Here is a 23,904-nt window from a genome sequence, read left to right as displayed (position 1 = left end):
CCCTTCAATGACTAACACAAAGGCTAGGATCGAGCTGACATTTCCGAGTAAAACCTGCCTGAGCGAAGCTTCCTGCGATAGTTTTCACGCGTGAAGGTAAAGGATCTCGGGACCTGAATGCATAATCAGGGACCAGGCTGGTGCAGGATATAGGTTCTGGGTGGGAGAACCAGAGGAACATCCACCAGACACGGACAAGAGCTCCGCAAACCATGGTTGCCACAGTGGCACTATCAGAAGGAGAGATCAAAGGTGCTCCCGAAACTTCAGTAGTATCCTGCTCACTCAGGTTGAATGGAGGAAAAACATAAGCACGTATCCCTCCCGATCCAGAGATAGTGTATCCACAGCCCAAACCTTTGGTCTGGTACCGGAGAAACAGGTTGGCAACTGGGTCTTCAGGGAAGTAGCGAAAAGGTCTGTTTGAGGCTCCTGCCACCCTTGACAAATGCCCTCGAAGATCGAGGGATTTAGCAGCCATTGTGTCAGAACCGTCTGGCGGCGCCTAGAGAGAGTATTCGGCAGAACATTAAACTCAAGGATGCCCATAGCATCACAAACCACACTATGGAATGCAGAATCTTTTGAAAAGCCTGCAGAGCCAACAGAACAAGTACATAACGATGACTCCAAAAGAACATGTGAGAAATAGACAACACCATGGTTCCACGTACGATCCAATGAGGCCTGTATCATGACCTTGTCATATTCCACCACTCTAGTCTGATGCAAACGTGGATTAAAGGGAATAATTCTCTATTCAGGTGTAAAATGCGTTTGACGATATGTAAGCCTGACCCATGACTGCTTGTTGTGGATTTGCCTTGGCTCTGACCTCTAGCCTTCGACTTCTTTGTTGCAAACGAGGTAGGGACATGCAGAACAATAGTACCAGTTCATTTGGAAGGCGTAATGATTTTATGGATAATTATGTCACCATTTCACAATTTGGGAAATTGAAAATACCTCTTCAAGTGAGTATACTCAGACACACATGGCGTAGGGATCGAGATCCAGAAAACTTCCGAGTATCATAGGTAATGGTAATCAACCTTTTTACTTGAGCGATCAAAACAAGAGCTCTTCCTGTGCGAGTAGTTTTTTAAGATGCTCAAATGTCCCGTGGTGTGATCTGTTTTGACAGCATTTGGAAGGTTTTTATAATAAGGATACTCGGGGGACCTTGACCATTTACTGAATGCCTTTTTCATGAAGGTCCAGGATGTGTTGCGTGGTCTGGTGCAAGAGGCAGGGGATAGGAATATGGATATAGGTTCTGGATGGGAGAGAGAAGTGAACAAGTGAGTAGGAGAGACAAGACTCAGAACCAGAGAGAGAAGAAGGGAATGAATATTTTTAGAGGAGAGAAGCGAAGAAGGGACAGAATGAAGAAACAGAGTTTTATCCGGAGAAGAGAACCAAGAGGAAAAGAGAGGAGACTAGAAGAAGAGAAGGATGAAGAACATAGAGATCAGAAATACAGAAGTGGCAAAGAATGTGAGTAGAACGAGAAAGGAGAAGAACCAGAGAGGAGTAAGGCAAGACAAGGAGAACTGTGTAGTTGGGAGTTTTTCTGATACCAGAGAATTTCACGAGATGTGACCTTGGACATGACAAATCAAACTTATGTGCCATTTGAATATAACGTGCATGGTTAGCCCTTCATGCTGAGCATATGACAGACAGACCCAATATCAGGTCCCTAGGGCTCAATTTAGTTATTCACATGGTGTTTTTTAAAGATTTTAGCATTCTGACCTATATAACCTGGAATAAAAGTCAAAGGTCCATTTTTTTGGGAACACACTTGGTAACCCTTTCGCCCCAGCATGTTTCAGGCCAAATACCAATACCCTAAGCCCGTTTGATTATTGAGAAGAAGTCGTTTGAATATAACGTATTACGTGCACGGCGACCGGTTTGAGCGATGGTACGGAGTGTGATGAATATGTAATCCTGACCCTGTCCGGACAACAAGGCAATAAGATCATCAAAGGGAGAACAGCGACCGGAGGTAAAAGTCAGAGAAATTAAGGATAGGCCAACGAAGCCGCAAGGATAATAACCTCAGCAGCCCCCACCTTGCAAATTTATCAAAACTCTAGACTGATCATTACTGCCTATAAACAATCCTTCATTAGCTGACATATCCATCAGAAGATAAACTGGAGATATCCTGATGAACCGAGGGATTTTTATATGGGCCAGACATGGACGAGATCGAGTACATCGCCCTCTGGTTTTATGCGGCCTGCATTTAAGAAAACTCCAGGAAATTTGCGTATTCTTTGCCGATAAAACAGGATTAGTAAGAAGGGTAAACAGCCAGCGGAGCTATATCATGCACCAACATATTGGAGGCACGGAAGAGTGAATAACAAATACAATGCAATGGATTATCACTCCCCTCCTGCCGCTGATGCAAGAGAATGCAGAAAGATAGTCTTAAAAGATAATACTTTTGGAAATAGACACCAAATGCATATAAGGGAGCCCTTTCAATGACTAACACAAAGGCTAGGATACCGAGCTGACATTTCGAGTAAAACCTGCCTGAGCGAAGCTCCACCCTGCGATAGTTTTCACGCGTGAAGGTAAAGGATCTCGGGACCTGAAATGCATAATCAGGGACCTGGCTGGTGCAGGATATAGGTTCTGGGTGGGAGAACCAGAGGAAAATACCCACCAGACACGGACAAGAGCTCCGCAAACCATGGTTCCACAGTGGCGCTCTATCAGAAGGAGAGATCAAAGGTGCTCCCGAAACTTCAGTAGTACCCTGCTCACTAGGTTGAATGGAGGAAAAACATAAGCACGTATCCCTCCCGATCCAGAGATTAGTGTATCCACAGCCCAAACCTTTGGTCTGGTACCGGAGAAACAGGTTGGCAACTGGGTCTTCAGGAAGTAGCGAAAAGGTCTGTTTGAGGCTCCTGCCACCCTTTGACCAAATGCCCTCGAAGATCGAGGGATTTAGCAGCCATTGTGTCAGAAGCGTCTGTCGAGCGCGACGCCTAGAGAGTGTATTCGGCAGAACATTAAAACTGCAGAGATGCCATAGCATCACAAACCACTATGGAAGTTGCAGAATCTTTTGAAAAGCCTGCAGAGCCAACAGAACAGCCCCTCATCTCCACCCGTCGTAGTGCCCGGAAAGCTGTTTCCCAGATTGGCAATGGTCACCGGGATAAGCCCTCCACCCTATCAATCACGCATTCGTGAACAAGGTCATGGTGGGAGCTGGTTTGAACAACTGAAACCTCCCCACGGAGAACATTGTCTTTCATATTCCACCACCGAGCAATCTCTTTCACAAAATGGTTGAGAGGAAGCCAAGCCTCCCATATCTGATGGTAGGGACCCCAGTTCGCGAGGAGGAACATCTGGAGATGTCTGATGTAATGGTCTCCCCAGAGAGACCACATCTACCAGAGCGTTGAGGTAACTCAGAAAACTGAGAAACCAGCGAATCTTGACGTAGGACCAGTCATGAGCAACAAGACCAGCAAGATATTTGGCCTTATCGAACTTCTCCAAACGATGGAAAAGCCATACTCTGAATCGTATTGAAATGTTTTCCCCAAAAGACAAAGCCCTGAGAAGGGCAAAGAAAAAAGGGTGTTCCTGCTCACACTAGGTGGAACATGAGAGAATCGTCGAAATACTACTTTCCCTGGAGTGCGTAAACCTCACGACAAACCTGCATCAGCTTGGTGAAAACCAAAGATAGTCGACATGGTCCAGAAGTAGACAGGAAAACTGTTCCATGTGCAAGTAGAAACGGAATTTATGTGACGACTTCTTCATGTTTCAAAATATTTTATTTAATCAAAAGATTTAAGTTTGATTACGGGCATCAGCGGCAAGCAGCAGTTACGTCAGCTCTCCTCGCGAAGGCATGCAATGAGCCTGCTGCAAGGGCCTGCAACGAATGTATACGTCCCCCCCTCCCACACAACGATTGCTAGGATGCATGACACAAATCATGCATTAGTGAAAAACACACAATATATGATGATGTACATATATTATAGAAGGAAGAAATACCTTATAGCGTCTCATATAACCATTCTGCATATAACTTTTCTGTTGTATGTAGTAAACACTAATTGATAACCGGTTTATAATTAATTATATATAAATTTATTATAAATTGGTGTCAGTTATTCAATTTATCGCCTTTTAATTTGATTTTTAAGTTTTAAAAACTAAGAATTTTAGACTCCTCTGAACTTAAATCCTTCGATTGTCAAATCCTCACTCCCCCACGACTATTCCATTGTAAACCAGGCCAGAGAGAGGGCACGCAGCACTCAACTCTAAACTTAGGTAATGTCCATGGGGTGTTTTTACTTTTTATTTTAAAGTGCCCTACCCGTCCCACTCACTAATATACCATATCATGAGCAAATTACTGAGATGAAGAGAGGGGTAAATGGTTTATATAAAAGATAACATGTATATACATTAAAGGGAAAAAAAAGAAAAAAAAGAAATTTAATATTTTGTTTATTAAAACGTATGCCTATCTTGATTTCGCGGCAAGTTCTCTTGGTTTCAAGCCCCCCCACCTCCACCAGATCTTATTTATTTTTGTTACAGCATTGGGGGTGTAAGGGTGATGATATGTGGAGGGGGAGGGGTGGTTGGGGGGGAATGTAGGATTGGTATTTATTTTTGTTACAGAATTGGGTGAGGAGGAAAGTAGGAATGGGGGGGAAAGGGGGTATGGGGAGGAATGTTCAGGATAGGGAAAGGAAAAGTAGGGAGGAGGAGGAAAGTAGTAGAGCAGGAGGAATGGAATAAAGTATAATATTTAAATATTTTTTATTTTAAAGTAGTAAACATGCAGTGGCATTAAAAAAATATATATTATTTTACTTTTAATTTCTTCTAAAAGCTTTATTAACTTAAAGGTTCTACATGTGGAAGTCATAATTGTTGATTTGATTTCAATGTCATTTTCTGGTTTGTAAGCACTTCATTGCAGCATATAAGGATTTTTCATAAATATGGTGAAATTAGGAATACTTCCCCGACAAGAAAACCATGCTTAATGCAAAATTTCTAAATGACCTAGAGCCACCTATACAAGTATCTTAAAATGCATTAACGTACAACTTTCTCCAGCATAAACTGCGTTTATTATAACTACTTATATTTTTAATGTTACAATTATGAAACAGTGATCATGAATTGGAGAATAATACATATAACGGCATCCGCGCAATATATGTACTTTTTTATACTGTACATATGTTTCAGCATACCGATGGAATCTTACATGAGTATCAATCCTGAACTGTGTTATCCAACATTTATCGACATCAACGGGTTTCAAGATGACGACAGTATCTGGAGTGAGGGTTTATTGCGCTTGGTAATTGAAGGTCGGTTACCGTCAGACGAAAGCATAGGCAAAGCTGCGGATATTGGAAGACACAAAGGGGTACACGAAATGATGATGCAGTACAGTAAGGTCTATAGAAGGCGACGGCTCGATGTCCTGCTATTTGTTACTTCTGCAGTGCAAAATGTACCAGAACGTTTGGCACGTTGTGTAATGAACGCTTCTCAGAAAAGATGTAAGTTTTTTTCTAAATACCGAACATTGTCTTCCTTGATTCCACTTTATGTTTGAATAGTATTCCATATCATGTTCCAGATAACAATGACCATATCCATTCCCTTTTACAGCATTGCCTTTTTTTCATTTTTGATAAACATACAAAAAATATATCAGAAAATTCAAATATCGGTAGGAACGATTTCGATTATTTTGATGATTTTGTCCTTACAGATGACTCCCTCCCTCTAACCATATATGGAGTTGTGGCGGAGCCCGATTTGGTTCATGGTTCCGAAGTGGAAGACATCAGGAGGCACATGAGGAGGTACCTCAAATCAGAAGCCACTGAATATCACGACTCTTTCACCTACATGCACATCAACCCAAAAGAAAATGAAAGAAAATATGATGTGACTGATTTTGATATCCGTACCCTCCAATATCTAGGCAAGGTTAGTATTAAACTAGTCATCATCTTTAAATCATTTCTCTCTTATGAACCGTGCACAGAAGCTAATTAACTCGATATCTTATGAAATAACTATTGCTTAGATTATATAGCAGTATCATTTATTATGTTTCTGTTCGAACAAAATATGTGGAATTTTCGTTGGAAATGATTATACACACATGTATATATATATATGACGTAGTTCTACTTTTGATAGCTTCTTTTTTAAAGTTTAAATGTTTTGAAACATCAAATCAAGCATAAAGATACATCCCAACTATATGACAACGTTATCAGACTGTCAAAAGCTGATTTCCATCTACATCACTCTGACTAAAAGACACGACTGAAGCTAGTTTTTTGGGATATTCCAATAAATTACAACAAAGAATGAAAGTATCCAATTAATGGCATGACGTAGCACGAATGTTTGGACGAACCCCCCCCCCCCCCAACATGTGTGTTTGAGTTTTTTGTTTGAACCCAATAACTGTAAATCTTCCTGTTCTGTTTCAGATGCTTGAACCGATGAAAGATAGAGAACTTGGTGACGACGATGAAACAATTCAGTTGAGACATGGAAAACCTGTTGTTCTAGATGAACTGACACATGACAACAAATCTGTTGCTATGGAAAGGGTGGCAAAAAAGTTAAGAATGATTGGGGATTCTACGATATGTTCAGCAACAAAACCGTTAAACGTCACTGCCGAAACTTTCACAATACCTCGTCTAGTGATGTTTTGTGGCAAATGGTTCATTTTGTACATCTTAATAACTTTATTTCTTCAGCTATCGCATGTAATTACAATGAAAAGCCTTTCTAATGAGAAACCGAATGAACAGGTAACTGATGATGTACTGACAGACACACCAGCCACCAGATCTGATGACAACCAAGTCATGGTTAAGATACTGACTGTGGTAATTACAACCTGGATTTTGATCCTGTTGGAATATTTCACGTTTGCATGTGAAAAAGCAGTTTCTCGGTTTGTTGTAAGGTATTTTAATCCAATGCTTGTCAGGATCCGAAATACTTACAAGGGGGTGCGACCAATCACCGAAACGGACCGAATCGATAAATAACAGAAAGACAAATAATGGCAGGATTTGTACTTGAAATAATGTCTTTAACAAACGGTTGAAAAGATTGTTTCGAATAAACGGAAACGGCCTTGGTGTGAAAACTACCTATCTGAAATATATCAAATAGTTGTAATAAACGGTACTTCTTCTGTGACACATACTGGCTGTTGTACCCCAAGGTCTTCTTAACTTCCTTGCATATATTAATGAATTAAATTGCTTGCCGATGATAAGGCCTTGTATAGCACTTGATAATCCTACATTTGCTGTTGATGCTAAAAACGATGACCATTTTTAGATACATGGTTGGGCAAATTAATTATTAGTAAGTTTTAATCCTGAATCATTAATAGCTAGCTAAACACAATGACCCATAACTATGAATAATAATATTGATGTGTCGAGTGATTTTTAATTCAATGTCACTATCAGAAATAAAATGTCTATCTTACTTCTTGCCTCCATTTCTGTTTTCTTAATGATTTCTTTAGTTACTCTTGTTTTGACTCGTTTTGATATATAGTAGATTTTTCAGCTATGAACATAATCATTACCTAATTACTGACTTCACATGGCCTGGAATTATCTGTGCACGATTATTTTCAGACAATGTATGTGGTAATATTTTTACAACACCTTCTCGCTGGCAAGTCGTATGTAATGTTGCTGTGTAACAAGTTTTGACGGATTAATCTCGGAACATGTACATGAAGTTTGTGGCAAACTATTTCTCTTAAGCATATCAAACCGACTATCACTTTGTCATTGAAACGTCCTTTCTTGGGGACGTGGATGTGGCGCGGTGGTAATAGGCGATGGTGTTTGGCTAGGTGATTCGGTTCCGGAGCTAAATTATGCTTCTTTGATATATCTATGGGTAAATATATATATATTTATAATCTTTAAATAGTAGCAAGTTAAGTGCAAGGAATTGATTTAAACATATTTTATTAACACCAAAAAGTATAAGGAATGCATTCACAAATATAAATCATATAAGCAAACACTTAACAATATTGTGATAAGCAATGGTTTATAGATCATGAATTAATACTAATGATTTCAAAGATTATAAGATAAAATGTGCACAAATTACCAGTAACATCTTACAATGATTATGCTGTACAGTCTTTAGTTTCTAATATTTTATCTTGTATCGCTTATCATGGCTTCAAAATTATTATGGCTTCAAAATTAAGTAAATAAGTATCATAAACATTCCGAGTATTTTTGAAGAAATGTATTCGCCAGCTGGCTGTGCCTTTAGGGTGTTACAGCGACAGAAACATTAAACTGACTATAAGGAAACTCCAACTTGTCCACGATCGAGCTGTATAGTGAATATCAGTGAAGGGAAGCAGCAACTGTCATCGCTGAAGAATTTCTAAATCTAAGTATACTGTAAACTCAATTTCTTTCGCAGTTACTAACTTTCATAATTTTAGTTTCAAAACATTTTCGCAGAGATTTAATTGCGCGGATTTGAAATTGGATGGGAGTAGCTTAAACTGTATTAGTGCAAGAATTGTGGAAGATACCAATTTACATGGGTGTACGTTCAGGAATTTAACTTGATCGCAAAATCCCCCCAAAAAATCGCATGCAAAAGAAAGTTGATTTCCAGTAATGGTGACCTTGACCTGAAAGTCTTGAAACTCAAATAAATCCTAGATATTTTGAATAACAAATGAATGGGCAATTTGGTGGAAATCAACGAATAAACGAAGATTCTAGAGTGTGGACATTGGTTTTCTATAATAGCAACAGAGCCCTTCATCCTGACTCAAAACACTGAATCTTAAATTTTACAATACAATTTCTATGCCAGTGACATGTGTGAAGAATTGAAATTCATTAAATTCAATACATCTTTTTACTTTATTTTACGTTATTATCAAGAATCCGTGATTTTTATTTCATGAAGAAAAAAAACATCTTTGAAGCAACTGCGTGTGCATAACGTTCAATATTGACATATTGACCCAAATGCCAAACCCCTTCTGTGCTACCTCATCAGCTGATATTGTTCAATTAAGCAAATCCATAAAGATAACCTTTTAAAATTAGTTTTTTGTTGACCATTCAACCTTAAAATTTGATAACTGATATCTATGTTACTTCATAAGATATATTGTTACAAAGTACTGCAAACTCAATTGATTATTCAATAATTAATTACAGAATTTTTCAAAAATAATTTAAACTTTAAGTTACAGTACCGCTAGTTTGTAGTTGACAATTTGAACCAAAACTTATCCCACATTGTGTTATGCAATAATCTAACATTGTCTAAAGTTTTAACGAAAACCATCAATTCAATATTCTCAAGTTATAGTTTGGAAACATTTCGATAGACAGATAGACAGATGTAATACATGTACACAAAATTATGTACAGTAACACAGTCTCACAGACAGGGACTGAAGGATCATACTAGAAAAATATGTACAATGTATATATGAATACATACAATATAATATATATGGTGATATAATAAACAATACATTTCTATAAAAAAATTGTAAAATCTGTGATCCCTTATTAACAGATAAATAAATGTAACCTTTAAATTTGTGAAATACCTTATACTGGGTAAAATATTACTTTTATTATCATTATTAATTCATCCCTCAAAGATATATCATTTAGTTGATCATTTCATGGGGAGATAAATGTTAGTTTACCATAGCCTTCAAGAGTAGTATGTTACACTTGTTTACTATTGACACGATAATCTTTTAATCTCGAACAGCAAACATTCATGTTCTACAATGACATCTAATGTTTTTCTCTAATGAAACGTTCTCTTACTGGCTCTCATTCACTTTCTCACTCATTAATTGACACGCTAATTTCTACAACCAATACTTTTAGTAAAGCTTAAAAAATAAAATCTCACTAATTGTTTAGATATAATTACAGGTTTACATCTTCAATACAAAACAAATTAACAAATAATTGAATTAATATCACAACCATTGTCAAACTAAACTACATTCACTGTATATGTCTGGACAAGACCCTTCAGAGGGCTGGTCCCAATGTAGAAGTACGTGTAACTATTATTAAAGTGATAACTGTGAACAAGGACATACATTTCCCATTTATTGTCCTGTAGCCTGCATATGATATACATACCGGTACATGCAATCAATAAAAGCTGCATCTTTTGCCTATTCTTATGTACAAACTAAACAGAGTTGGCCAAAAGGTTATATTTATTAGTTTCCATTCAAACACAGTGTAATAACCAAGTAGGTTGAATAACAATGGGGATTAATAGAGGGTGAGAATTGGTCTGTAGTAATTATTAGTGTTCATTGAATACATACATCTTATGATCTTAAGAAATTAAAGTGGAACAATGATTAATAGGTTTCCGGTGAGTATAATTATCATTTTAGATAAAATCATAATCAAAATTATCAAAAACTTTAAAAATATTATTTAGCATAAAAAAAGTATTCATTAACAGTTATTAAAGATCATTCGAGGGACTGTATGTATTACTCATTTAGTTAATTAAGAAAATATGACACAAACATCTGTGTTTTTTTTTAAATCAATGGAACCATCATTGATGTTACGCACATGATGCACATATTGCAATCATTAATTATAGACTCAGCTAGCATGAAGCTCTCATTGAACATAGCCAAATTGACCATTTTTTGCCAGGTCCTTTTGGTAAGAGAGAACAGGCTGGTTGTCAGCCAAACTATTCATACAAAGTTGAATCCCCAACACCAATAGGATGCCACAAGTCAAAAACATTATGAAACATTTCAAATTCAAAATATTCAAAGAAGTTATTGTTCATAATGACATTTGTTGAATTTGCGACAATTAATCGGTTTTGATGAAAACAATTGTGGAAATAATTGTTGACAGACGAATGCTGAACGTCATAGTACAGCATATAAAATGTACCATTGGTATGCATGCTCATCCTAGTCTTTTTATCATGCAGGTGGGCTATAAATTTATAACATTACCCCAACTTCAGATTTTATTTTGCACAGAAAAAAATGCGCATTTTACAGTTTTTACGGTAATCTACCATTCAACAAGAGGCCCAGAGGGCCTGTATCACTCACCTGGTTTGTAATGCCTAGTAAGGTTCATTGTTTCTTTTCTGAAGGAATTTGAATTTACCTCTAATTCCCCTATTGGGCCCCACTGTTTCTGCTCAAGGGGGTCAGAGCCAAAAATTATAGGAATTCTGTTAACCCCAAGGATGTTTCTGGGCCAAATTTGGTTAAAATCCAAGCAGAACTCTAAGACTAGTAGCGATTTATAGGATTTACCTAAATTTCCCTATTGGGCCCTGCCCCTCCTGCCCCCAGGGGGTCAGAGCCAAAATTTATATAAGTTCTGTTCCTATTCCCCCAAGGATGTTTCTGGCCAAATTTGGTTTCAATCCATGCAGAACTCTAGGACAAGTAGCGATTTATAGGATTTACCTCTATTTCCCCTATTGGGCCCGCCCCTCCTGCCCCCGGGGGATCAGAGATGTATCAATTAAAATCTGTGCTTGACAAAGTGTGCAGTTGCATGATCTTCATGTAATATACCAAATTCCGAAAATACAAATTCTGCAATAAATGCAAGTGAGTCAAAAACATGAAAGCAACAAAATCATGGGCATCCTGACATTTCAGAGATTACTGATTAATTTCTCAATTTACATATCTCAGTCCATTTTCGGCTTTTTAATTTTTTCTGTCAATGACTGCATTATTGGTGGCATCACAAAGTCCATCACAACAATCAGAGTTACAAATAGTATGAGAGGGCCCATCAATGATTTACCAATAATATCAATTTTTCTATTGCAGATGTTGGTCAAATGACCATCCGAGAAACCTTTAGGGATTCTCTGAGACACGTGTTTCTCGTAGGATGTACAGATACTCAACAAATCCTTGCTGGGTATAGTAGGGGCGAGGCAAATGTAGACGAAAAGTGCAATGATAATTCCTTTGATGGCGTAAGTCAGAAGTAGTGTAAGTGGAGAGGAGTTTGGGCCCACAGGTTGTAAGGGGAAAGGGGTAGGTCCTGTTGGGGTAGCTCCAGGTATTGGACCTGTTGGGGTAGCTCCTGGTTTCACTGGTGGTTCGTCTGGTTTTGGACAGGTGTCTGTGAATGATTCATGTTGAGCTTGTACTTCGTACACTGAATCTAAGATCTGAAAAAAAAAATTTCATGAATTAAAAATGGTTACCTTGCAGTAGGAATTACACTACTAAAGGCACATGCCTTGTCAGGAACAGCTTTACATTCTGAAAATGTAAATGTAATATTTATCACTGGAATCAGCCATCTTACTGAGTCCAAAAAGTTATTGTTTTTTCGAGAGTTTTCTTAGAGATAAATTGCCAGCAAATCTTAACATATATAACAGAACTTTTGGATGGCAGTTCTATAAAACTGTCACACGTCACTGCACTCCTACCCCACATCCAAATAATCATCAATATATTGATGGCCTGAATGGCAAACAAAGGAGAAAAATTTGAAAATGATACCATGTACATGTATATATAATTTATATTAATAATCTTACATAAAGTCAGGCAGGAAGTGGTTTAATTCTGATAACTAATATTACAGTAAATAAATAACATCAGGAGGAAAGAATAACATCACTTACTATGACAAGTGATTGATTAAAACAGTGGGCTGCTAAGTCATGTTTGACTATATTTGTTATTTTCCTCTTACATGTAAATCGCTTTGTCATTAATACCTCACAGTACTTTGTGTCACAACAAAACACAAATTTACCTGTTTCATTTGTTTACATGATGCTTTATATATCTGTTTGGTGTTATTCATATAATGAATAATAATGTTATCTATAGCTCTCATTTAAGAATCCTCTAAATTTCAGGGGTTACTATCACTATAATTATATCCACCTCAGGGCTAATATGTCAGAGCAAAACTAAAGGTTCTGTACGTGACAACTGATGAGACAGGCACTTTGTTCCTTTGATGTACATAAAAAAGAAATCTATAAGAAATAATGTCTTATCCTACAACTGACTGACGTACCTGACCAGTAACTTCTTATGGATATACATTACATGCGCTTTGTCTGTCAATATTATCACACAAATTTGTTCCAAATCTGACAGTTTTAACTTGAACCCTGAACTTTAACCCTCCGATGACTGAAATGACATTCAGTACCACCAAAACGTAATGTGATAGTCACCAGATTTTTATAATTATATTGAAACTTCCTGTGTTGTATTTTTCTTGACTCATTATAAAGGTATGCATGTAATGTAAATGGAATTATTGTTTTTGTGAGTATTTCCATGTTACTTTTTGACCAATACACAATAGATATTTAAAACACAGAATTACTGGAACTATTTGTGAAGGAGCATATGTAATTCCCACAGCAGTAAAGAGGAGTACACTAGCTCTCAATCAGGTTTAGTGAATGAATCTTTTCCTACAGAAACCAAGTATATAACTGTCAATTTGCTTTCGTTTTGAATGCTCTCTACAGGGAAATTGTTACAGGATAAACAAAATAAATGAATGGTATCTTACAGTACATTAATGTTTATTTTGGTGCTCGAAACAGAAACCACAGATTACTCCTCATCTCGCCTTCCCTACTTACAATGTAAGTCTCAAAGCAAAGTAAACCTTGTACTGTAAGATATTGATTATTTATATACATAGTATGGCTTTGAATGTGTGCTTCGCTCTCTCTTGATCTTCAAATTATGATCAGATCTGTAGGCCTATAATTGCATGGTCAGTGTTTTTCTCCTGAAATGCCTTCAGGTTTGCTATAACAAGCAAATTCGTGGAATTTCCATCCCCCGATATCAGGACATATTGTAGGTAAACATTATTGAGTTTATGTTTAACCTTGGTTGAAACATGAAAAAATAAACTGAAGTCTTATTCGGAAGTAAGATGTGTAAAATAATATCCGTTGAAAGTGACTATGGCTCTTAATCAAGGTATTTGATCATGTTACCAAGTTTGAAGAAAATCAGTTAATATTTATTAGAATTATTGCAGGGAAATGGCAGACAATGACCTTTTTTTTTAATTCAATCAAAGGGCCATAACTCTGCTAAATAAGGTTCGTCACAAGTGGCAATCAAACTTATATAGCCAGCTAGCCCTTAAGATATTTAACTTTGTTACCAAGTTTGAAGAAAATCGGTTAATATTTATTACAGTTAATTATTGTACGGAAGTGGCAGAAAATGACTTTTTTTAATAAATGAAAGGGGCATAACTCTGCTAATTAAGATCTGCCAAAAGTGGTGATCGAACTTGGCTAAGCCCTTAAGGCATTTAACTTTGTTAACAAGTTTTAACAATATTAGTTTTAACATTTGTTAGTTATTACACAGAAACTACAGAAAAATGACATTTGTAGTAAATTAAAGGGCCATAACTGATAACTAACATCCGCTGGCCAAGCACTTAAGGCATTCAACCTTGTTACATGTACCAAGTTTGAAGAAAATCAGTTAATATTTGTTACAGTTATTGTAAGGATGTGGCAGAAACTGATTTTTTTTTTTTTTTACGCAATGGGCCAGGTCCATTGAAATTTGTGATCAAACTTGGCTGAGTCCTTAAGGCATTTAACGTTGTTACTAAGTTTGAAAAAAATCGGTTTATATTTGTTACACTTATTGCACGGAAATGGCAGAAAATAATGTTTAATAATTCAAAGGGCAATAACTCCGCTAAATAATGTCCATCGACAATCGCGATCAAACTTGGCAGAGTCCTTAAAGTATTTAACCTTTGGACGGACGGACGGACAGACGGACAGACAGACAGACCCAAATTAATATCCCCCGATTCGGAGAAAGCTGGGTATAATAAATGACATAGTCCACAGTGGATATTACAAAGGTGGTAGTAACCCCTGGAATACTGAGAATGTCATTATACATATAAATACATTTCATTATTTTTGTAAACTTTCTGCTTTCTGCATAACCCCCTACCTAGCTAGTACACACAAGATAGCACAGATAGAAAAGGTATGAACCCTTCAGATAGAAGTATTCTCTACTCAATATCTTCTTAGTTTTGAGCTTTCTTTAATTTAAACATACAAATCAAGTCATGTTTTACAACAGTGTTGAATGGAGATAAACCTGATGTACATGGGAATCATGAATTCGACCATTTTTTGAAAAGATATCCTATATGGTTATTTTACTTATTATATATATTATTATAATATTTCCTGTAATACTGTGGGATGCATTGTTTTTGAAAATACACTTGATAAGGAGCAATAAAAAATAGCTGTGAATTGATCCCTACTTAACTGTGAGATTGAGTTTGCTGCAGTATATCTTAATTCTGAAGGCCGGGTTACATCTTTTGGATATGAGAAGAAAAATATTGCAAAACATCGAATTGCTAGTATATAAAATCAAGTTACTTGTCGGAGGAACTTCAATGCAGGAATGTCAATCTTGGGTAGATATTTTTCCAGCCGTTCATCATTGGGATCCACGTCACTGCAGTAATTTACCATCCTAGCATATCGCTGCTTGGCCCCAACCAAGCCTAAACATTCCAGGAATGTTTTCTCTTTCTCCTTGAATTCCGTTGAATCCAGGTCAATTCCATCAATTTTTGTTAGAATTCCAAAAACAGGGATGGCTGTGACAAAGTAAAAATAAAATAGCACATAAGTCAACAACTGAATAACAATCATTTGGTTAACATACCAGTACTTTTGCTAAATAATGACTCATATTGAAGTAAATAACATTTAGGCCACACCAAATTAATTTGTAGTTCGTCGGGAGCAGCGCACATAAATTTTCGGGTTCGAGAAAAAAATATAAAAAATATGCGACCGCACGTAAAAAAAAAATCCGGATTTATTTTTCTGTCATCCTAGTCACTTAGTGCTTTACTGACGATGGAGACGCTTGAATTACATTGAGGAAAGGGAGACAGTGAAGGTTTTGTCTGACATAGATGAATTAACTACAAAAAATGGCGGGTAAGGAGAAAAGCGCTGAGGGTAAAATCGTATTTACCAACATGCTTTTGAACTTTTAACGTTTAATTTTTGGACGATGAGTGATGAGTGATGAACGTCCGGAGTGACCCAGCATCCTTGCTGCTATTTGATTGCGATAGCGGCCAAACATGAAACATTTGTGGACCTTTTCGTGTTGTTGACATTCATCTGTTCACTCTCGTAATCTTCACTCTCAGCACTTGTTTTCGATTATAGGTGTCTTGATTATTACCGTTCGGCGAGGCCCAACATGTTTGAAGTCAAACACAGCTATCGAGGCCGAAAATAGTGAAACATTTGTTGATCTTTTTAATCGTCTTGTTGAAATTAATTTGAGTAAAATCTATATAATGCTGCATCGGACATGAGATTAGATGACATTCGAGCGATCAGGATATCCACAAACAAGGACATGACTCGATTGAAATTTCACAAAATTAAAATTTCACAAAATAGTATGAATTTCTGTAACAAATGAGCTGTGTTATTTCTTTTGAACATTGTTTTTAATACAAAATCATGAATCGGTATTTCTTTTCATTTCAACCATACCTTTGCTTAAAGCAAGTCGATAGTGAAGCTATAGTCAAAACCTGACAATCAGTCAATCTTTCTATCATTTGTTTCTCATGAATCATAATTTGTATCTATTGCGCAAAAATAAATGATTTTCCTGGTAGATTGTATTAATTAAATTTTCAGTTGAAAGTTTGTGTTCATTCTGATATTTTTGTTAATAATACATACATGTACATTGACACTATGTCTTTGATATCCATGGATGAATGCATGCATCAAATTACTGGATTGTTGGGAAAATCATTGGTATTGTTTTTAATTTCCTGATGTAGAAAAACGCCTTTATATAGTTATATTATACTTTGAAAAATTATGGTAGGTGATGTTACATGTATCTGATGGAAAAGAAATTCATAAAATCTAGTTAACTTTGGTGTACCTTTAATATACACATGTGATTGTTCTTATGATACTTTTAACAAGATATGCATTTTTGTTTTAACTGATAAGATAGATCATTGATTTTTTTATCAAAAATATATTTTGTTTTTTTGTTTATGCGAATACATATTTATACAGAAGTATCCAGGATGATTGAAAACACAGTAAACAGGTTTATCAGTGTTTTCTTATTAACATTTACTTCCATGGTTTGAAAAAAAATCGCTCGCTCGACTTTGAAAGCCTTCGCTCCTAAAAATCCCCGATTCCAATTTTTTTTAAAAACAAAAAAAATCGCTCGCTCGCTCCATTTTTATTTTTCAATTTCCCGAATAACTACAAATCAATTTGGTGTGGCCTTAGGTTTCGAGACACAATGTTAATATATTTAGTAATTAATTGACTCTGGCCCATACAGTGATCTTTTAGGTACTTTTGGGGCTGAATAAAGGCCACTTCCCCTAGAGTGCACTTTTCCTAGAGTAATTTTGCTGTATTTTCCACTCAATTTGTAAATATTTTCCAAAATAAAACGAAACTCTTTAAAATATACATATTTCAAGAAAGATGCAATATATTGTTTTCCCAATAGACAAGGTACAGGCCCCAAAATTATTGAGTAAGAAAATCACTAGCTGCCATATAAGAGATATCTTGTAATTAATCTTTCGTGTGTAATATGTTCCATCCAGCAACCGAAAATTATTTCATTTTTAAAATGCCACTAAAGGATCTGTGTTGAAGGCGTATTTATATCATTTTTAAGTATAGAAAATGAAAAGGGCACCAGTTTTTTTAAGAAGTCCATTCCATTTATAAATGGGGACCCAATTTTATCTGAGTATTGGCCCCATTTATGGAACAACCAAGTACAAACCCTGCAAGTGAGTCAACTTGAACACATGTATCTGACTGTCTACATATATAACTGTAAATTAAAAGGATATTAATTAAACTCAGAAAATTGTTAAAAACTTACTCATTTTCCCTTTCCCAGCTTTTCCTCCAACAGGGTTCGCAGCTTGCACAACACAATTTATGAGATTTGCTGGAATTACTTCTTGTGCTGATGCCACAAATATGATTCTGTCTACTTTGAGTAATTCCTGATTTTGGGAGTACTGCTCTCTAAGTCCATTCATGCCTGATGCATCAAACACCTTCTTAGCGCCCTGTTCACAGACATCAAAGTATTTAAACATTTAAATAAAACTGAAAGAATAAGAAGTCCAATGGGTCTGCATCTCTCACTTGGATTTTGCCATTTAAGGATTTACCTCTATTTCCCCTTATTGGGCCCCGCCCTCCTGCCCCGGGGGGGACAGAGCCAAAATTTAATACTGCATCTCAGAACACTTGGATTTTGCCATAATTATATAAAAACTATTGTAACTTTTCAAATAGGAAAGAGATTTTGAAAGAATCAGTTTTTATTGATTATTTCTCAAAATTGAACAAGAGCTGTTTGAGAACAGCAAAACTTGCCTATGACATTTTTTAAAGTCATAATATTATATGCTGTATTTTTCATACTCATGAATCAAGATGAGCTTTTAATATGCTATTCTTCACCAAAATTTATCAACATTTTGAGAATTACAGTACTGTCAATGCATAAGTCTTTATTTTACAAGTACAAACAAGAGTCCTCATAAAGGACTGAGTACTGCAGTGCCAAAAACCAGTATATTTACATCTATCAGTAAAGAGAAATGAGTATATATATAATGTACGTATACATACGGTCAGACCATGAAGCCACATTGTAGTCTACAACTTCATTGAACATTTTTACAGTGTTATTTAGTAATTTTTAAGTGATTTCTGGAGTTTTAATAATGTTTTCATCTAAACAAACATAAGGCTTGAAATACTGAAATTTTAATTTCTGTGTTGTAACGAACATTCATAAGGCATCTGAGGCCATTTGAATGATTTTTAATTTTTTACAGCTTAATTCATCAAACCTGATAGTTTTTAATAGATTAATGTAGAAAAAATAACATGTCAAAAGTCTTGCCTGCAGTTACAGCACATATAACATTTTAATTAATATAAGAGCTTAAAATTCATGTTACATGGAAATATATTTCATGCTTAGTCTCTTTTAAGCAGATATAGATAAAGTTTTAATTAATACAAACAGATAGCTTTACGTTCTGAAGGAGTATAACAGATAAGATGAATGATAAGAATTAAAGGGAAAGGCTTAGGAAAGGAAATATGTTTGGTAAAAAAAATATAATGTCACAGCAGGTGTCATGATATATGTATACAGTTGGTCAAACTTTAAATACCTGCAAGCTATCCTCGACTGGAAGACGTCCATAGAAGACAATGCGTAATAATTCTTTGTTTAAGTCGGTTTCTTCATTTTGAAAACCACCAATATCAATAAATGTTGGATAACATGCCTCTTGATGGGCTGGGTCTCTGTAAGCTGTTTTAGGGAAGCTTAAATAGATAACAATATGGACACTTATCATCACAAAAACGTATTGATTATATAATATTAATAAATTAAAAATCTGATTTAAATTGATAGCTATGCAGAGACTTCACACTTATACATGTACCTGTATATATCTATTATATAACACTACAGATCATCTTTCTTGAAACATGTATGATTTTAGAGAGTTTTTAGAGAATTTGGCAAAATATCTACGTAAAATTTGAAAAATATGAAATAAACAGCAAAATTTCTCTGGGAGAAAGGGCCTTTATTCGGCCCCAAATATACCTAAAAAATGACAATTAAAAATGTACATTTTGTAGATATAATTAAATTAATTACTAAATTACAAAGAGTTACATAAAGTATCTACCAATAACAAATGGTATTTAAATGGACTCAATATCCTGGTGCAATATTTCGCAGATCGTAGAATATCTTCAATAAATTAATCTCTCCAGTGATTTTTGTATATGAATGTTTCAGGTGCCTGTGACTTTTAATTTGGGAAAATACTACATTTTTCCTTCCTTTAAATGCATATATATTTAGCAGATCTAGAAGTTTTTCTTTATTTCGGAAAATATTTACATGAAATTGGGAAAATACAGCTCAGTATTTGTAGGGGAAGTTGGAAAATTGCTGAATTTCGGCCCCAAATGCACCCGAAAAAATCACTGCTCTCTGTTAGAGTCCTTCCCCTTTGTATCATCTTGTGTTACTGTAATATTCTTGAACTCTCATTACAGACACTAAATACAAACCTTTTTGTGAGATAGGTCATCTGATTTCCATGTCCACCAAATTGACCACTCATGGCGTACTCTCGAAATTTATCTGTGTTCATGGATGTCAATAGAGTATTAATAGTGGAGCTCTTCCCAGCTCCAACCTTCCCAATAACAGCTATATTGAGTGCGCTCCTGCCATCAGAGTCTTTACCAACTTCTTTAGCAATGTCAGCATTCAATTTTTCTCTCCTTCGTCTCAGCTCTGCTTCAGGATTCTCCAGCCTTCTTTGTCTCCGTGATGACATACTGACATCGGTGTCTGTATCTGATGAATCGTCACCAAATGAATACACATACCTATCAGAAATAGGATTCTGTTGATCATCTTTGCCTCCCATGCTACAAGTACAGAGAAAAAAGTACAATTTACTTTTATCAACACCCAAGATGGTTGCAAACAAATAAAACACTCGGTCAAAAACATTGGGACTTTCGATATTACATGTGAAAAAACAAATTCGTGGAATTTCCATCCGTCGCTTTCAGGACATATTGTAGGTAAACATTATTGAGGTTAGGTTTAACCTTGGTTGAAACATGAAAAAAATAAACTGAAGTCTTATTCGGAAGTAAGATGTGTAAAATAATGTCCACTGAAAGTGACTATTAATCTTGGCTGATTTCTTAAGGCATTTAACTTTGATACTAATTTTTAAGAAAATTGGTTTACATATGTTACAATTATTGCACAGGGAATGGCAGCTAGAAAATGATGTTTTTAGTCATTAAAGGGCCATATCTCCACTACATAATGTCGGCCAAAAATGGCAATCGAACTTGGCCAAGTCCTTAATTAAGGCATTTGACCTTGTTACCAAGTTTGAAGAAAATCGGTAAATATTTACAGTGTATTAGAGTTATTGCAGGAAAATGGCAGAAAAATGACTTTTCTTTATTAAATCAAAGGGCCATAACTTGCTAAACAAGGTCTGTCACAAGTGGCGACCGAACTTGGCTGAGCCCTTAAGACATTTGACTTTGTTACCAAGTTTGAAGAAAATCGGTTAAAATTTATTACAGTTATTGTATGGAAGTGGCAGAAAATGACTTTTTTTTTTATTAAATCAAAGGGCCATAACTCTGCTAATTAAAATCTGCCAAAAATGGTGATCGAACTTGGCTAAGCCCTAAAGACATTAAACTTTATTACCAAGTTTTAACAATATTTGTTTTAACATTTATTAGTTATTACACAGAAACTGCAGAAAAAATGACATTTGTAGTAAATTAAAGGGCCATAACTCTGATAAATAGCATCTGCTGAAAGAGTTGATCGAACCTGGACAGGCATTCAACCTTGTTACCATGTTTGAAGAAAATCAGTTAATATTTGTTACAGTTATTGTATGGAAGTGGCAGAAACTGACTTTTTTTATTTAAGCAAATAAGGGCCATAACTCCGCTAAATAAGGTCCACTGAAAGTCGTGATCAAATTTGGCCAAGTCCTTACGCCATTTAACCTTGTTACTAATTAGTCTGAAGACAATCGGTTTAAATTTGTTACACTTATTGCACGGAAATGACAGAAAATGACGTATTTAGTAATTCAAAGGGCCATAACTCTGCTAAATAAGACCTGTACCGCTCAACTGGGTTTTTTTCTGGCCCTGTATCGCTCATCGTTTTTTTTTCTCTTTTTTTTTACTATGAACCACGATTATTAGCACAAAAAAACTTACAACATTAGAGAGAGCAAAACCAACCCCATGGTTATATCGATGCTCAATACTATCTATGAGTGTAAATGCTAAGTTTCAGAGAAGTTGTTTATAATGATAATCAACAAATTGACCTAAATTTTTGGCCCCATCCCTTAGGCCCCTAGGGGCACAATTTTGAATCCCCACCCCATAAGGAAATATGCTACCAATGCAACATGATTGAGTGTTATCCTATGCTTAGTTTCAACCAACCATTTGTACAATTTTCAGTCAGTATCCAAAATGGAATTGCTACCAGCCCGAGTCATATTTGGTTAAATTCCAACCAACAGTTATGAAGAAGAAAATTAAATTCGCCGATTGTTATCAGAAACATATATTTATATAGTATAATTAGTAAAACATGTTATATGTTTTTTGTAATTATATGTATATAATACTGACATATTTAAGGAAAATGTAAAGGAATTTTAATGGAACAAGCATTAATTCATGTCATTAATATCCCGAGCTTTCGTTAATCAAAGGTCAATAACTCTGCCAAATAGAGTCTAATGAAAGTGCCAATAGAACTTGGTCGAGGCCCCCAGACATTTTACCATGCTACCAGGTTTCGATAAAATCTGGTAATATTTGCGCGAGATACTAAATGGAAACTGCCGAAAATGCTGTTTTTTGTTAATCAAAGGGCCATAACTTCACTTAAATATTATAGGGTCTGATAAAAGTGCTGTGCGAACTCATCCAAGCCCTTGGCACATTTAACCATGTGACCAATTTACAAATAAAAATCGCTTGGGATTTGTGGTAGCAGCTAGATAGTGGTGGTTTAATACCTTTTCAGTCAACAGTCAAAACTCTTTTCCCGTGGTGTTGGGACTATTTCCCGAGGCCATTCAATAGTCGAAATTACTTTTTTTTACATTTATATAGAGAGTCAGGTAACAATTACAGTTATTGCACGTCGGAAACGTTACAACAACTAGACAGACAGATGCACAAACAGATCCAAATTAATATTCCCCGTTTCGGTGAAAGCGGGAAATAAAAAATGAAATTATATAGGGCCTAGCAAATTAATTAAGAAAAATCAAGTAATGAAATTACTCGTTCTACACAATAAATTCAGGATGAGCAAAACCCATAATATAAACTGGGACTAATGCAAGACTAAATATCATTCGGAACATTTTCTCCTTCTTTAAAATGCTAGATCCCTTCCGAATGAAATTCGTGGAACTTTTTAATACTACTTTCGCTTTCGGTAAAGGTAAGGAAAGGCTATTCTCAGTATATAGTTGATAATGAAACAGTATACAACGTCACATGAAAACGTGAGAAGATAACATTAGACATGAAATAGAAGTTACCACAAGTAAAATTAAAAGTTACATGATGTAGACTACCTACTTGCAATATACTTATTGGTATTCCCGGTTTCTATAAATAGATGTTTGTCACAATTTGGATAACTTGACCTTATACAATGATGAATGATAAATTTACTAGAGAATTTCGATTGTGGTGATATTGTCAAATAATTCATGAAATTATGATGACCACGCCGATTCGTTAAAAAACCAGTGACAAATCTAAAATGATCACGTTTTTAAACGATTCTGATGTGGAACTCGTCTACCTTCTTGTTGGATTTGCTCGGAAAAACATCATGTCATTCAACGTAAAATACACTAAAACTGTGCTTCGAAATTACTTTTTAAGTCGTTTAAACTTACCTTAATATTTCGTAAACAAACAATTTCGGAGGAGTCTGTATAACCCTTAATCGCCTGCAGTCGTCTGGTATCCGGTTGCAATGAAGTTATATAGAGGCCTATAGAATGTATATTCGTCCGCAGTTTTATGTTAAACACATCTTACAAACAC

At 35.7% G+C, this 23,904-nt stretch overlaps 2 protein-coding genes across 2 annotated transcripts; one reads left to right on the top strand and one right to left on the bottom strand.

Moving 5' to 3' along the window:
* The first annotated feature begins 5,172 nt into the window (after positions 1 to 5,172).
* LOC138317750 (uncharacterized) lies at positions 5,173 to 7,560 on the top strand. Its single transcript, XM_069259618.1, has 3 exons — positions 5,173 to 5,585; positions 5,801 to 6,021; positions 6,537 to 7,560. The coding sequence occupies exons 1-3, from the start codon at positions 5,192 to 5,194 to the stop codon at positions 7,107 to 7,109; spliced, it is 1,188 nt and encodes a 395-aa protein (XP_069115719.1). The 5' UTR covers positions 5,173 to 5,191; the 3' UTR covers positions 7,110 to 7,560.
* A 480-nt stretch (positions 7,561 to 8,040) lies between these two features.
* Positions 8,041 to 23,904, bottom strand: LOC138317749 (uncharacterized). The gene is made up of 6 exons (XM_069259617.1): positions 23,754 to 23,904; positions 20,329 to 20,694; positions 19,407 to 19,563; positions 18,089 to 18,281; positions 15,556 to 15,779; positions 8,041 to 12,297 (listed from the first exon to the last, which is right to left on the bottom strand). The coding sequence occupies exons 2-6, from the start codon at positions 20,691 to 20,693 to the stop codon at positions 11,803 to 11,805; spliced, it is 1,434 nt and encodes a 477-aa protein (XP_069115718.1). The 5' UTR covers position 20,694; positions 23,754 to 23,904; the 3' UTR covers positions 8,041 to 11,802.

Source organism: Argopecten irradians, chromosome 3, assembly GCF_041381155.1.
Source record: "Argopecten irradians isolate NY chromosome 3, Ai_NY, whole genome shotgun sequence".
NCBI classification, from domain to species: domain Eukaryota; kingdom Metazoa; phylum Mollusca; class Bivalvia; order Pectinida; family Pectinidae; genus Argopecten; species Argopecten irradians.
Note: the sequence above shows the minus strand (reverse complement) of the source record. Positions and strands in the feature narration are given on the sequence as shown.